Source organism: Cheilinus undulatus, linkage group 17 (genome assembly GCF_018320785.1).
Source record: "Cheilinus undulatus linkage group 17, ASM1832078v1, whole genome shotgun sequence".
In the NCBI taxonomy this organism is placed as follows: Eukaryota; Metazoa; Chordata; class Actinopteri; order Labriformes; family Labridae; genus Cheilinus; species Cheilinus undulatus.
The window spans coordinates 13,625,704-13,640,149 of NC_054881.1; the positions used below are offsets into that span (position 1 = coordinate 13,625,704).

General features: G+C 39.4%; 1 protein-coding gene across 3 annotated transcripts in view; it reads right to left on the reverse strand.

Moving 5' to 3' along the window:
• Positions 1-14,446, reverse strand: part of rgs3a (regulator of G protein signaling 3a) — a 299,175-nt gene that overhangs the window by 195,496 nt on the left and 89,233 nt on the right. For 2 of the 3 annotated variants that reach the window (XM_041810282.1, XM_041810284.1), the window contains one exon: positions 387-468. In XM_041810282.1, coding sequence (XP_041666216.1) covers positions 387-468 — 82 coding nt within the window. Of the gene's footprint in view, positions 1-386; positions 469-9,115; positions 9,930-14,446 lie in introns of those variants that run through there. The other variant, XM_041810283.1, reaches the window with a different exon arrangement.

The following is a 14,446-nucleotide window of genomic DNA, read 5'->3' on the forward strand; positions in this document are numbered from 1 at the left end:
AACTTGTTACTTTCACCTTGAACAGCTTCATAAATAATAAAGATTACAATGACTATACTGTATTAACACATCCTATGGTTGTTAGAGTATTGATTTCATACCTGCAAAAGTAAAAATATCTCTAACAGTAAGGATATGAAAAACAAGTCTTTTTTATAAACCAGCTTTGCTCATGGCTGCTCTCTTTTTCATGAATGAATTTTGTGTGTCGGAAGTAGAACGAAAAATTGAATTGAGCAATGCCCTGTAAAACTTCAAGATATGTTTCTTCATTTTTAAACACCACAGAGCCAGAAGCCAGGCAGCAGAGACATCAAAATTTAAACAACAACCTCCTTCTGAAAAGTAGAGTTGAATTCAGACAGACGTGTTCATGTAAAACTTGCCTGGATCGACAGCCTGCACCCTCACAGGGGAGTCCGAGCAGATGGTGAAGCCATATCCATCCTTTCCTCGAAGGATGGTCACCTGTAGGACACACAAAAACACAGACACACACACAGAGTCAAATTTTGATAGAAAGATAGTGCTTCTCTCTCACCACTCTCTCTCTCCTCCTGCACCGGAGGAATGAAAAGTAGCGTGCTGGAAAAATAATCGACTTCCTTCCTACAGGATGATTAAAAAGATTTGTGCTCTGCTACATCCATTAAAAACTGTCCTGACAGCAGTTTCCTAGTGACCCCAATTAAGAGAGACAGTAGGGGAAAAATAACACCAAGACAAGAAAAAACAAGACATTCCTCAGCTACTTGTTGGGAAAAATTAAGTGCCTTATATTTATAATCTACTAGATGATAAATGAAAAGGTCTAAAAACAAACACAAAAAATATATCTTGGACAAAAACACTGGTAGTCTTACTTTAAAGAGAGCTAACAATGGACACTGAATTTTTCTTTCTAATAAAATTAAAAAGATTTTGAAGCCTTAACATAGACAGTTTAATTTGTTAAACATAGACAGTTATTAGTTAATCTTAGAGCCCCCTTACTGTTTGTTTAACAGCAATTCTGTCCCATGGTGTGCCTCAGGGATCAATCTTGGGTCCCACTGTATTGCCAACCCCATAAACCCTCTTTATCTTATACGTTATCAGTTAAATTGAAGGAACGTCATTACACTCGTATGCTGATGACACTCAAATGTTCACATCTTTTAAGTCTAATAAATTCACATTTTTTGTCTCAACTAAGAACTGGATGAATGATAATTTCCGTCACATTAATATTGAAAGCATTTCTTCCGATGATGCCAATAGCACATTTCCATTGAGTGGTCCAGTTTAGTTCGGTCTGGCATGGTACGCATGGTTCGTGCTTCCACAGGAAAGGCTCCTAAAATAACCAACTGGTACAGTCACACTTTTTTGCACTTCTATAGGGATAAAAAGCGTACCTATCCAACCCTAAAGGGCTGAGCAGCACACAAAGCTTAACATTTTATTTGTTGCCTCACAAGCTGATTTAGAGATACTAAAACACTTTTATATTAACTAGCAGGACTGCAACAATTCCCTTTCCCCCTGCCCCACTTCATCCTCTATGAACTTATTACAAATGATCCAAAACGCTGCTGCAGACTGTTGACAAGGTTCAGCTTGGCAACTGTCAGGAATGATAAGCAACACAGAGTTCCTCCACTTTTTTTTCCTTCTCTGTTTTGCAAATTGTTTTGGACCAGTTTTGATAAGGTAAATAAGCAATGTGTCAAGCTATGTTGAAATGTGACTGGCTTGTCTGATAGTCTTTAATGCACCAGCAGTGTGCATGAAGCTGCTGTCATGTCACCTTTGCATGATATCACAAGACTCAGGTAGAAGGCTGCCGCTGAGAGGATGAGAAGACGTCAACTTGCATATTACCAGACTCTACGGCTGGCCCAGACGCACGGACTTGAATGAAATTAGTCATTATTTTTAGTCACAACCCAACCAAACAAAAACTGAACTAAGAGGAAGATTGGACTTGCTGATCATCGCAACGCCTTCCAGTCCAGCTGGCTGGCATGCAGGTGATCTTACCCAGCTTGCATCTCCCATCTTGAAAACCAGTCCATTCTTTCCTCTGTCTCTTTTATTTAATACACTGGATGTTAAGGCTAGTAGATCTTCAGTTTATGTACCTTGGCTTAGCTCGCAACAAAAAGTCCCATTATTCCTATTTTATTCCACTAAACTAGCTTCAAATTAATTTCAGACTTTTCAATAACAGGGGTGTCAAACGTAGTCACAGCAGGGGTTGGATTCTGAATTTAGGTCAAATCTGAGGGTCAGGATTTAACCACCAACTGTCAACCTCAATTTCAGCAGTAATAAATTACGGAAAATGACTTTGAGATTAAAGAAAAGTAAAGATGATAAGTTTAAGGGCTCAAATCTGAGCTAAATGTCAAACTTATTAGTTCAAAAGGTCGAAAAACAAAATTAAGAGTAAAAAAAAAGTTTTTGAAAGGCAAATATATAAGAAAGTCAAAATTCTACGTTTTAGATGTCAAAATATGAGATATAATTCAAAATCATGAGTTTTAAAGGTCAAATTATGACTTCAAATCTAAGATTGTGTATCTGAAAGGTCTAAATATGAGATGAAATTCAAAATCATGAGCTTAAAGGTCAAAATATGAAACAAAATGCATATTCATGAGTTTCAAAGTCAAATTATGACTTCAAATTTTAAAATTCTGAATCTTAAAGTACAAACGAGATAAAATGTCAAAATTATGATTTAAAAAAGGTCAAAATATGAAATCAAAAAATACAAAGTGATAAGTTGATGTTTTATCTAACTACTTTTTCTTTTTACTTATTTAAATTTTTAAGATTTAAGGATTCTTGAAATCATCAATGTTAAGTTCACATTTTTATACTGGAGAAAATATATATGTATAATCCTATACAAGTGGGCCAGTCATTATAAAAATATGATATTATCTTGTGGGCCGGGTGTAACTGTACCACAGGCCAGATTTGGCCCCCAGGTCTGGATCCCACAGTTCTTCTGATCAGAGAAGACTTGTTGTCCCTTGAGCTCATCTGAAAACAGAAGGTGATTGTGTCTTTGAATATTTGGCTTGGATATTTGGAGCTTTTTGATGCCAATGCTTCAAAAGGATTACAATAGACATCTTTTCTTTTGTGGTTTTCGAACAATTGAAGTATTTTCTACAACATTATTTCTTCTGTAATTTGGTTCATTTTCGTGATTGTTTTTGTTATTAATATGATTATTGTATATCAGTTTTGTAACTTATTTTTTGACCTTGTTCTGTTTAAAGTACAATACCAAATAAGTCTCAATTACTTTTTTACAGCACCAGAAAAACTTAATTACAAACAAAAGTCCAACAGGTGATATCATAAAACTTCATCCAAACTGGGATCAATATGTTAATATGACAAATCTTGAAGTCATGATAGTGAAATTAACACAAACACAACATTAAGATGTGATGTTGATCTACCCGAATGTGCCACATCCGCCCCTACTCTCATGCAGTCACAGGGACAAGGCTGAATCCTCTGTCCTATTGTCTCTCGTTCTCTCTGACCCTGCACCGTCAAACATTGTGTACCTGTGCCCGCCAGTCCGAGCCAAAGTCAACAATGTTCCCATCCAAAACATCTCACTTTCCATCTCATCTACTGTCAACCAGGGGCCCAAAACACACAGACAACCCCCCGCCCTGCCAACCACTCTTTCTCTCGCTCTCTCTCTCTCTCTTTTTCTCTGTCCTCTCTGTCTGTCTTTTGCAGAGGAATGCTACACATACATGCTGCCAAATTACAATCCACTCAAGACGAAGCAACTTGTAGGAACACGGAGATTATTCAGGGGCCTGAAGCTTGTGATGACCCTAAAATGTCGGGTATGATTTTGCTTCCTCATAGTCCGATGATTTCATGTGCCCCATGTTGCGTTGTTAGGGCTACGGCTCCTGTACCATATTTGACCGCCCTTTGTCCCTCTGATCTCTCTCGTCATTTGATTCTAGGTTCAAACTGACAGTGCCAGGGAAATTATTTCACTTTATTATCTGCTGAGGTAGGAAAGAAATTACTGTTGTCACCTTTGGCCTTTTTGATACTCCTGGACTTGATTAACCATCACATTAGATAAAGTCAGTGAGATTTAGTCTTCATAATTAGAGTGGTACCATTTTCATCAGGGCAAGAGTTTAATTTGGTGGCTAAAGAAGAGCTGAAATACCAATCTTGGGTGCACACTTGCTTAAAATACCATGTAACAAAGAACAAGTGGCAATAACTCTGATATACAGAGCAAGAAATACAGAAGAGAAAAGAGATGGTATACAGGGAGAGAGAGGATAAAAGACGGATTAAAAAGTGATAGAAAGAGGGCATTGGGACTTGAAAAATTGACACAGAAGATGACAAATAGAGGAACAGTTGTTAAAAAACAGCACTTGATGCATACTAAAGATCCGCTTGAGATTTAAAATGAAAGAAATTATTAAAAAAGGAGAGAGGATGTCTCAAAATTAACAGAAAAGAAAGAGATATTCCTCTATCCTGCCTCATCTATAACAGTATCTTTTTTATCAAAGCCTCATCCAGACATTGTGTCCTTTAAAGGGAACTCTCAAGGCTGCCTAATTTGGACCCATTCATCCAGACTCTAGAGCCTTTACAGCGTTAATTTAATTTGTAAGCATAGTTGAGCCCAACCACTTGGACTCTGGTCTGCTAAAGAGAGGCAGTCCCATGCCCTCTTTTCCTCATCCTAATGAAAGCAGAGGGATTATTCTCAAAGTGGAACAGAAAAGAGGAGACTTGCCTGAGAATATTGCAAGAAATCAGGAGCAATTCTTTTTAAAAGTGGGTGTTTTTAAAGTGCGTTAATCACAGGACATACTGCACAAAAATGGATAAAGAAAGATGAATCAGAGAAGTTCTCTGCATGCATTAAAAATTCAAATAATATGAGCAATGGATTAATAATTCAATCAAAGACCCTGTGGAAGATGTGACAGGGCTAAAACATCTGATTTTAACTTTGTAATGAATTTCGATGTTCCCGGAGGAAGAAAAAGCCTGCTGTGAGTACAGTATGCTTTCAGGCGTGTGTGCCTCTTTTTACATTCATGCCTCGCTGCAGAAGATAGAAGCAGAAATTCTGCCAGTCTGACTCTGAGGATTACAGCACATGTCTGGTCTGCTTTACAACAGCACAGCAGAGGTAACAATTACAGCAGACAGGTCTGGGTAAACCAAATAACATCTACCAGCCACTGACAATGAATATGTATGTGGAGAGACGGTGTTATCTGTATTAGTAGACCAAAGACAGCCCCAACCATATACAGCAGTGAGCAGCCTCTGGTGTTTTTATCCTGTATGCCCAGTAGCAGAAACAGGATTCAGCTGTTTTGTTATGCTGTCAGCACAGGCTGAAATTTTTTAGTCTTGCTTGTGTTACATAACATTCCTTCTCTTTCTACAAAGTTAACATTTATATTTTTGGTATGTGTTGATGTCAGCGCCCCCTGTAGGCTTAGGTAATTAAAATGATTTGAAACATATTTGACACCATGTTTTCAAATGATACTTTCTCTGGTATTCAAAGAGCATAGGAATAGAAAAAAAAATTATAAATATGCTAATTTCATAAGAAAGTTGCATAGAAGAGGAACATCTAAATTGCCACTGTCTATATTTCTATATCAAAGTGTTGCCCATAGTTTAGTAAAATTCAGACCAGTGTTAAGTTTCTAAATGTAGTCTTAATCTTTAGAATGAAATGCCTTCAAGTCACATTTTAGTCACCTCTGCCCTTTATAGTTTTAGCCTAGTTTTAGTTGACAAAAACTAAAAAACACTGTAGTCCATTTTTAGTTGATAAAAAGTTCTTATATTTTAGTCTTAGTCTACGTACCCTGCAAAACGTGGGATCCCTGCTATTTGCAGCTGAAAGGCAGAAGAGCTATTCATTCATCCTGCCTAACAGCTTGTACTCTCTCATACCATAGATTTCAAACGTCCAAAGAAAACCTACATTACGCTTTAGTCTAATTTTAAACTCCTTGATGAAAATAAAACTGCTATTCGGTAGAGTTTTTATCACAAAAGATCTATTTTTAGTATCTTAATTTAATCTTCCTTATGGAAAAAGGTTTTAGTCAACAAAATTAACACTGATTGAGACAGTGTGAACTTTAGCTGCAACTCTCTATTTCTCTGTCATTTTATTTTTCTGTTCGTCTCCCTTATATAATTGGCTTTTAATTTATTCTTTTTTTTCTTCTCTCATATTAGCTTCTACTTTCTTCCTTTAATTTAGGCCTGAGCACCAACCTCAGTGCGAGAGCCCTGTTGTATTTGCTTATTTTGGCCATTCGTGGTCTGTTTTCAGGGCCTTAAAGTGCCACGAAACTCACCAAACTTTTCCCAAAATTGTCCCCCTGCGGAAATAGCAATCTGGTGGTGGAACAGTGCAAGTCCATCACACAGTCACCTCTGGGGGGGGTGGCAAAAGTAAGATAGGGACCTGGGTAAGACCTGCATGCATGAAAATTGATACACATATGTATCATGATTTGATGGAAAAAAAACAAAAAAAAAATTACATTACAACCATCCTCTACAATGTACAGGAACTGAACTACAAACAGCGAAAGGTAAAAATTTGGCTTTTTTTTTTTGGCCTTTTCCGCTGATGGGCACTTTGCACATTTTAACAAACTTGTCCAAGGGATTTCATCTGATTGACTCCAGATTTTTTTTTCTCAAACTAGACAACCTTGGGACCAAAAGTAAGCAAACTGTGAGTTTTCACCCTAGGGCAGGGCCGTTATCAGGGCCCAAACTTAAACTTTGTTTATTCTCATTATGTTCTTTTTATTCCTAACCGCTCTGTCCCTTTATCTCATTTTATAGTTTTATCATCCTTGTGTTGATTTTTTTGTCTTTACCTTTTGCTCTTATTTCCTAGTTTTTCTAACACTTTTTCTGTCCTATCTTTAACATGCTGTCTCTTCTTATTGCTTTATCTCTTTTTATTGTATTTATTCAGATTTTTTTTTTTTTAACTATTTACATCTTTTGGCCCACTGGCTTCAATTTTTGTTGTTGGATTCTTCATGACGTATTTCTTGAGTTCTTGCAGTGTTTTGGCTAGTTATGTTGGTTTACTTTGTCTTCATGGGTTATGATGCTTCAAACATGCTTTGTCATTGGTTAGGAAATTATGTGTCTTGGTTTTTATGCTGAGTTCTTTGTATGGTCTCTGTGTTTGTCAAGCACTCTTGAAACCCCTGTTTCTTTCAAGATTTATGTTTTGGCTTTTCATGCCTTAATTGATAGTGGAGGACAGTGGATAGACAGGGAAACAGGGATGACAGAGATGAGACAAGAGCTGCAGGCCAAAATTGAAACTTGGCTGCATGGGGTGCAACATGACCACTAGACCATCTGCACCCCATAAAGCCCCTTTTGTAAAAGTACAATACAAAAAAAGTTATTGCTAATATTATAAATTTTGACAATTCAACACAGCAAATTACCCATTATTTAATATATTAAAATACATATTCATATCGGCTTAGAATTTTCATTTTTGACTGCCTTTTCTGATCATGGACTTTGTTAACAACCTGAACAGTCACCTATTTATTTGCAAGTATCAATATTGTTGGAATTTACTATTTTAATATTAAAGTTTAAATCTTTCCCAATTATAGCTCCAACAATTTAAAAAAGTGTTGCATTTTATGTCATTACAGACTTTGTCTTAAGAATGCAAGATGTGTTTAACAAAAAAATCATATCCTTTTTTTTCTAGTAACAGTAAAATTGATCACTTATTATGAAAATTTCAGCAGAAATTGCTGAAAAGAATGCTGTTTCTGCAGTCCTGTTGCTCAAATTGTCTGACACCTACCTTGCTAAAGCTGTGGCAGACATTAAAAATAAGAATAATCAGTCTACAGAAGGTCTTGTTTGCTTTCGTAGGTCATAAAGAGGCTGTTAATTCAAGGAAGTGTCAAAAACAACTAAAACCTCCTCAATGTGAGGTAACTCTAAGTTTGGCCCCCTATAGAAGAAGTGGTCCCTCTCAACTCTTTCCTGACATTATCCTTAACATGCAACTTTAACTCTGACCGCCACAGACAGCATTTCCTACCATCCTGTTTCTTTAAACAGTCAAAGATATTACTCACCACATGCTGTGGAAAATGTAAACAGGCTGTTGTACTTGAAGTTGCCTGATCCCTGACCCCCCTTGCAGTGGTTACACATGAAAAAATACAACACAGAAATATTTAAACTTGTAGCTTAAAGTTTTGTTTGCTATAGTACGCCGTAAGGAGTCATCACTTTTATTTTAAGAGAGTTTCATTGCTTAAAATACTTCTCATTGAGGCTTTGACTTATAAAACTTTTATTGTTGTTCCATAAAGCTCTGTTTCTTTCCCTACAACAATTACACATTTAACTAAATTGGATGTTCTGTTGTGTTACTCTTGATTTGAAGCACTAGAATGTCCTTTTGGATTAACAAAGTTCTGTCTTATCTACTTGTATTTGACTTCTTATTTGTGTAATGTGCACAGAGATGAGCTAAAACTGGATTACATAACAACTGAATCGTACATCTTCACTGCAATACCCGTTTTTCTTTTAATGTAAAGGATAAATAATGTAGAGGACGGAAAGCTCGCTCTCCTCTCAAGAAGCTCTCTCAATTTAAATATCCTGCAGAGCCAATAACTCCTATCAGGATGTGCTGGACAAGCTGTTAAAAGTGCATTTCCCTCTGAACACTGGTGGCATAATAAGCACTGTGCAAAATATAAAGGCAGGTCAAACTTTACAGTGCTTATGTTAAAGAAATTTCATAAGCATATTTAAAAGCTACAGCCTTAGCAAAATATGATCTTTGTTGGCTGATAAACTCATGTTAACACTTGCCTTTATCACCCCTATTCTCAAACCATCATGGGTTAGGGTTAGGCTAGAGGTCCCATTGTTGCATCCGTACCCTAAACCTAACCCTATTTCAACGAGAATCATGTCTCAAGTTTAAATTATGGTATCGTGACAACCCTACAAGAGGCACTACTTTCCAACTTCCTTTGTTTATTTCTCTCAGACACACCTGAGGCAGCCTACATCCGATGCAGAGGTGGCACAGCCCGTGGATAGTGTGCATCACACCTCCACCGCTTCCTCCTCCTCTTCCTCCTCCTCCCTCCCCGTTCAGGTCTGCAGCTAGCACACACACACTGCGGCGGTGATTCTCCACCTGGCTGGCCGCTCTGTTGCCTGAGTATCTCCACAGCCTCCTCTGAGCGGCTGAGTGTGTGCTCCTGGGGCTGCGCTCCAGCGGCGGGGTAGACTTGAGTGTGTTATGAATCATGTTGACACCAAAAAGGGGGTCTTGCTGTGTCCAGAAAGTCCAGGTTACAGTTGAGTAGCTTTTAGATAATAGTAGGTCTTGACTTGCTGGGACAAAGACAGGAATCTATCAGGTGTCATGAAAAAAATTGCGTCCTTGGAGTTTCTTGTCCAGCCAAAGCAGCCTTCAGTGTACATCAACTTTTCCAGAATGATTCCCGAGTAATTTTTCTTGCGTCACTGCCACTGACCTCTAACTTTCCAGCGTTCCCATTCAGGGTTTGTTAAAAGCGCCTCCACTCATCGATCCACATTCCTCTGTGCAAGTTTTACGACACTGTACCTGTCATGTTGCCCTTTTTGCTCCTTCAAAACTTCACTTTGCTCCTCCTTTCTCCTTCCCTTAAACTTTCCTTCACTCTCTTGTCTTCTTGCATTTGCTGTATCCCTGCCGTCCGGCTTCCCGCTCTGCGACCTGACGAGCAGCAGTAGTAGCAGTAGCAGCTCCCGAGATCAGCTGTGTGAGAGTGTGTGTGGCGGCGTCACGCAGGCGAGACTGGCGCTGGCTCGGCCTGCTCAGGCCACACTGTAGCTCCTGGCAGGGGCGCTCATGGGAACTCTTCAACAGCAGAAGAATAGGAGGAAGTGCCTCCCACCACCAACACCCCCCCATCCCCTCCAAACACACACATACACACACTCTAAAACATACCTCGCCATCCCACAGCCAGGACAGCTATGTGTGTCTGCCCCCGATAAGGCCAGTTTGCTTCCTGAGTCCACACTATGAAGCTGTGAGAGGTGCTATAGCTCTCAGTCATTTACAAATATACACTGCAGTGACTAATGTAGGTTGCACCAGTGAATAATACATGAATAAGAAGTAGAAAAGCAGGATTTTTAATGGGGTTGTTCTGGCTACAAAAGCAGACTTGTACTCCAGACTACAGCTGCGATGTAAACGCCAATTTTTTGACGGTTTACAACTCCTGGAGAGCAAATTTGGCAACAAAAATAGAACCAACTAATGTATTACAAGGCTTTCTGTACATCACGTCTTAAAACTCATTTTCATAGACTTGCCTTTATGTGATGTCATCTTCCAACTGTCTCTTACTGTCTGCTTTACTGTCTTGCTCCTCCTTCTCAGGCCTACCCCAGTGTTTTGCACTTACATTTCTAGTGGTAGGATGTCCTGGTTCTTGTTGGAGTGTAGGGGTAGGGTGAAGTGGTAGGACTACATGGCCCTTCAAATGGAGTTTTTCCAGAGTGTTATCTCCAAAAATGCAAGATCAGCATGATTTGACATTGATGAGATCTCTGTTTATGTAAATGCTATCAATAATGTATTAGAAACTTGAAGAGCTGTCCCATTTTTGAAGGGAGGTTTCATTTCTACCTTTCTTACCTCTGCTACAAGGGGGCGAAAGGGCACTCAGAAATGACAGCTGAAAGTTTGGAACTGGACTGAGCCAGAGTTTTCCAATTGCATTCAAAATTTAACTTTGCAAAGCAGATGGTTTGGTCAGACGCTCTAGCCACATTTCCACCAGGTGGTTTGGTTTGATTGAGTATGGTTTGGTATTAACCTTGCAAAGCAGATGGATTCACCCATTTTCTTGTTTCTCACTGGCGAATCCATCTTGCAAAGCTCCCGTCTGAACCGTTTGGGCACGGTCAGAAAGTGACAGGACCAATCAGCGACAAGGGGCAGTACTTTCGAGCGCGGTGGAGTCGTGACGTAAGCAAACAGCAACAAGAGACCGGTGCAATTAAGGCAGTTTTATCAGAACTTGACAACATTTCTTCGTTAAAAGAAGAACAAAGAACAGCATTTAGTTGTTTTCTTTTCAAAAACAACAAAAGTCGTGTACTGATATGTCTGCAGTCGCAATGGTTTGCAGAGTTTACTCCTTCGGTAGGGGCGCAGCTCGGTAGCGGCTACATCACGTGTTTTGTTGCTCTGATTGGCATTGCATTTCCAAAGACACTCATACCCTCACTTGGTGAGCATGCATGTGAAGTCACATGCAGAGCGAGTCTGCTGGTCTAGCCACTGAGTTGTACAAAGGATGAGTGACAGATATCAGTAGGGAACAAGCATTAAACAGCTTTATTCAGCTGGATGAATTCACCAGGCTGATATGAGCCTTCAGGCCCTGCTTCGTGTACTTAAAATCAGGTCCAGATAAACATCAGGAAACTTGATTTGTGGCCAGATATCCACCGACTAGGGAACAGTGTGGATCTCTGTCAAGTCCAAATATTCCAGATTCACGCAGAAATCATTCTGTTTTTCTCCTGTTTTTGTTCGCTGTTCACAATGCAGACTTCTGTGTTTTGGAGCCTGGAACCAAGCAGTCGTGTCGCACGCTGACGTGACGTCAATGCAAACCCCCATTGTTGTGTGTGTAGCTCCACCTTTTGGGATGATAGGTAAGATTGGTACTCCTACGGAAGGTTGCCAAAAAGTGGGACAGTACGGTTGTTTTTTTGGGACCCTTTCTAACTTTTGCTTTAATGAAATGCAAAAAAATGCATACCGTGCCGTACTGAAACTGAACCGGACTGCTCAGTGGAAACTACCTATATGTCTGTCATCAGGTAAATCCATCTAGAAAATTTCTGGCCTACATTTGTGCCAAACCTAAAATGATTCCGACCAATCAGCATTGTTTGAGGAGAATTAGTCAGTAGCTACTGGAGGGGTTTTGTTGTACTGGGGTTTGCTCGGATATGCTATAGTATAGTGGCAGTTTTATCAGAGCTGGGCCACATGTCTTTACTGAAACAAGAGCAAAGCGCCTCACTGAAAGCTTTTCATGATGGAAAAGATGTTTTTCGCTCTTCTACTGAGGTTGTGCTTGTTCCAGGGAAGGTTGAGTTTTACTATTAGCCAGTAGTATTTAGCTTGAATGTAGATATAGAAAAGCAGCAGTTTAATCAGACCATGTCCATATCACTTATCATCACTGAAGCTGTACTATTACTTGAGTACTATAACCTAATAATCTTTCCACCATTGATATCTAACATGTTCTTACATCTCTAGTTCTTAGGTCCCTAGTTCTGTAGTAAAGGTCCTGTATGCTTGGGTTTGTATAGGTTATTCTAGGTTCTCATGATGTTGGCTAAATTCTTCAGGGATTCTTTTGCTGTTGGGTTTGTCTTTGTTGTTGTGTCCTCCTGCTTTTTTTTTTTAAATATGCCTTTGCCTGTTGTCAAAGCACTTTGTAAACTCCTGATTTTATAAGTGCGATACAAAAAGAATTATTATTATTATCATTATCAAAAAATGCCCGACACATAAACGCCTCATCCAACATTCTCACCCTCTTTCCACCTTCGCTCCCACACTCCCTTGTCTCCGTCCAGACATTATGCTTGTTTGTTATGCTTTGTACTTCCATATTTCCTCTGCTTTTCCTTTCAGCCGCCCCCCCCTTTACCTCTCCCCCTCCTCATCCCCAGCTACAACTGTACCGTGCGGAAATTCACAGGTCTGTGAACTCTGACGGGCCTCCCCTCCTCTTCCATTTATCCAAACATGACTTTTTATTTGTGTTTTTCATATCTCCTCGCCTGGGAAAGAGGTGGAGATGGGAGGAAAAAAACACAAATAATACCTCAATGGGAGTGCATGAAAAGCTTGTTTAATTACAGCTAAAACAGTGGCCAATCTAACCCCTAGCAACCCCATTAATTCCCAGCTTGTGTCTTCTCCTTTTTTACCGTTTGGATGTCTGGCTGAAGGAATGAAACATGGACAGAAAAAGAGGGAAGAGGGTGAAAGAGGAGCGATGCCGCACTAGTCTGTACAACGCTAATAAAGTGGCAGAAAAGGCCGTTGTCTTAAGATCCCGTCATGCCAGTCGTAATGGCAGCTTTTCCCTGTTTGCCTTTTGAAAAGGGCGAGGGTTACCCGTCAAGCTCACAAAAAACACTTTCTCTCCCTTTCATGCTGCGCTGTTCACCTCTAAATAGGCAGAAGGACGGATTAGAGGGAGAGAAGAAAGGGGGAGAAGAAAGCATGTCTTAGGGAGAGGAGTGAAAGAAGAGTTTGAAAAGCTTGTCTAGGAGCCAGACGAGGCCAATCTGCTGTTTAGTAGTGTGGGATCTCTCTCTCCCTCCCTCTCTGTTGCTCTCTCTCTCTCTCTTTTTCTGACCTGAATAAACAGCTATCAAAGGAGGAGGCGTCTTCCAAGCCAGTGAACACAAGATGGGTCCAAGGCCAAGTTCAGGGTCAGAGCTCAGGTTGTACTTAAAATCCAAACTGTGGAGGCTCGACATATGGCCTTGGTATAGTAACAGCGTTTTGAAGGTGATATTGTGCATAATGACACAGTGAGATGAGGTGTAGTGTTTAAAATAACCTGTGCCATGTTTTAATTTAACTTTAGAAGGTGAACATCAGTGCACTGAGCAGCTTTCAGTCCTGCAGGGTGAAACATTTGTGTAATTTTGAAGCTGACTGTCGGCACCCTCAGCTTCTTATATTTGGTTTGTCTCTGCTTTTGCCCAAACTTCCTCTGTCTCTCCTTTAATTTCAGGGTTCCTACACTTTTCACAAGCAAATTTAAGATGTTTTCAGACCTGAGCTGAGAAAAATTAAAGCCACTATTTATGCAGGAAACAGTCAAACATGAGAGGAGTGTGAGATTTCGCAATACACTTTAATGCACTGTTAATGAAATGTGAATTGATACGATACATTTTTGGGTCATAAAATCTGAAATATGATAACTCCTGGACTATTTAATGCCTCTTTCTATAAATATAATACAGTGATATACATCATGACATACATACAAGCATATGCACAAAAAAATTATAATAAATGTAGCTAGAAATGAAGGTTGGCTAAAGACATGTCTTATTCAATGTTCCTTCTAAAATTTAAGACCTTTCACAATTTAAAATAAGTCCTTTTAAGACTTTGTGTGGTCTTAAATGTAAAAGTCTCATTTAAGACCTTTAAAGGTCACATATTTTACCCCTTTAAGACAAGTTTATATCGGTCTCAGAGGTCCCCAAAACATGCCTGTGGAATTTGTTGCTGAAAAAACACTCCAGTATTGGATTTTTGCATGAC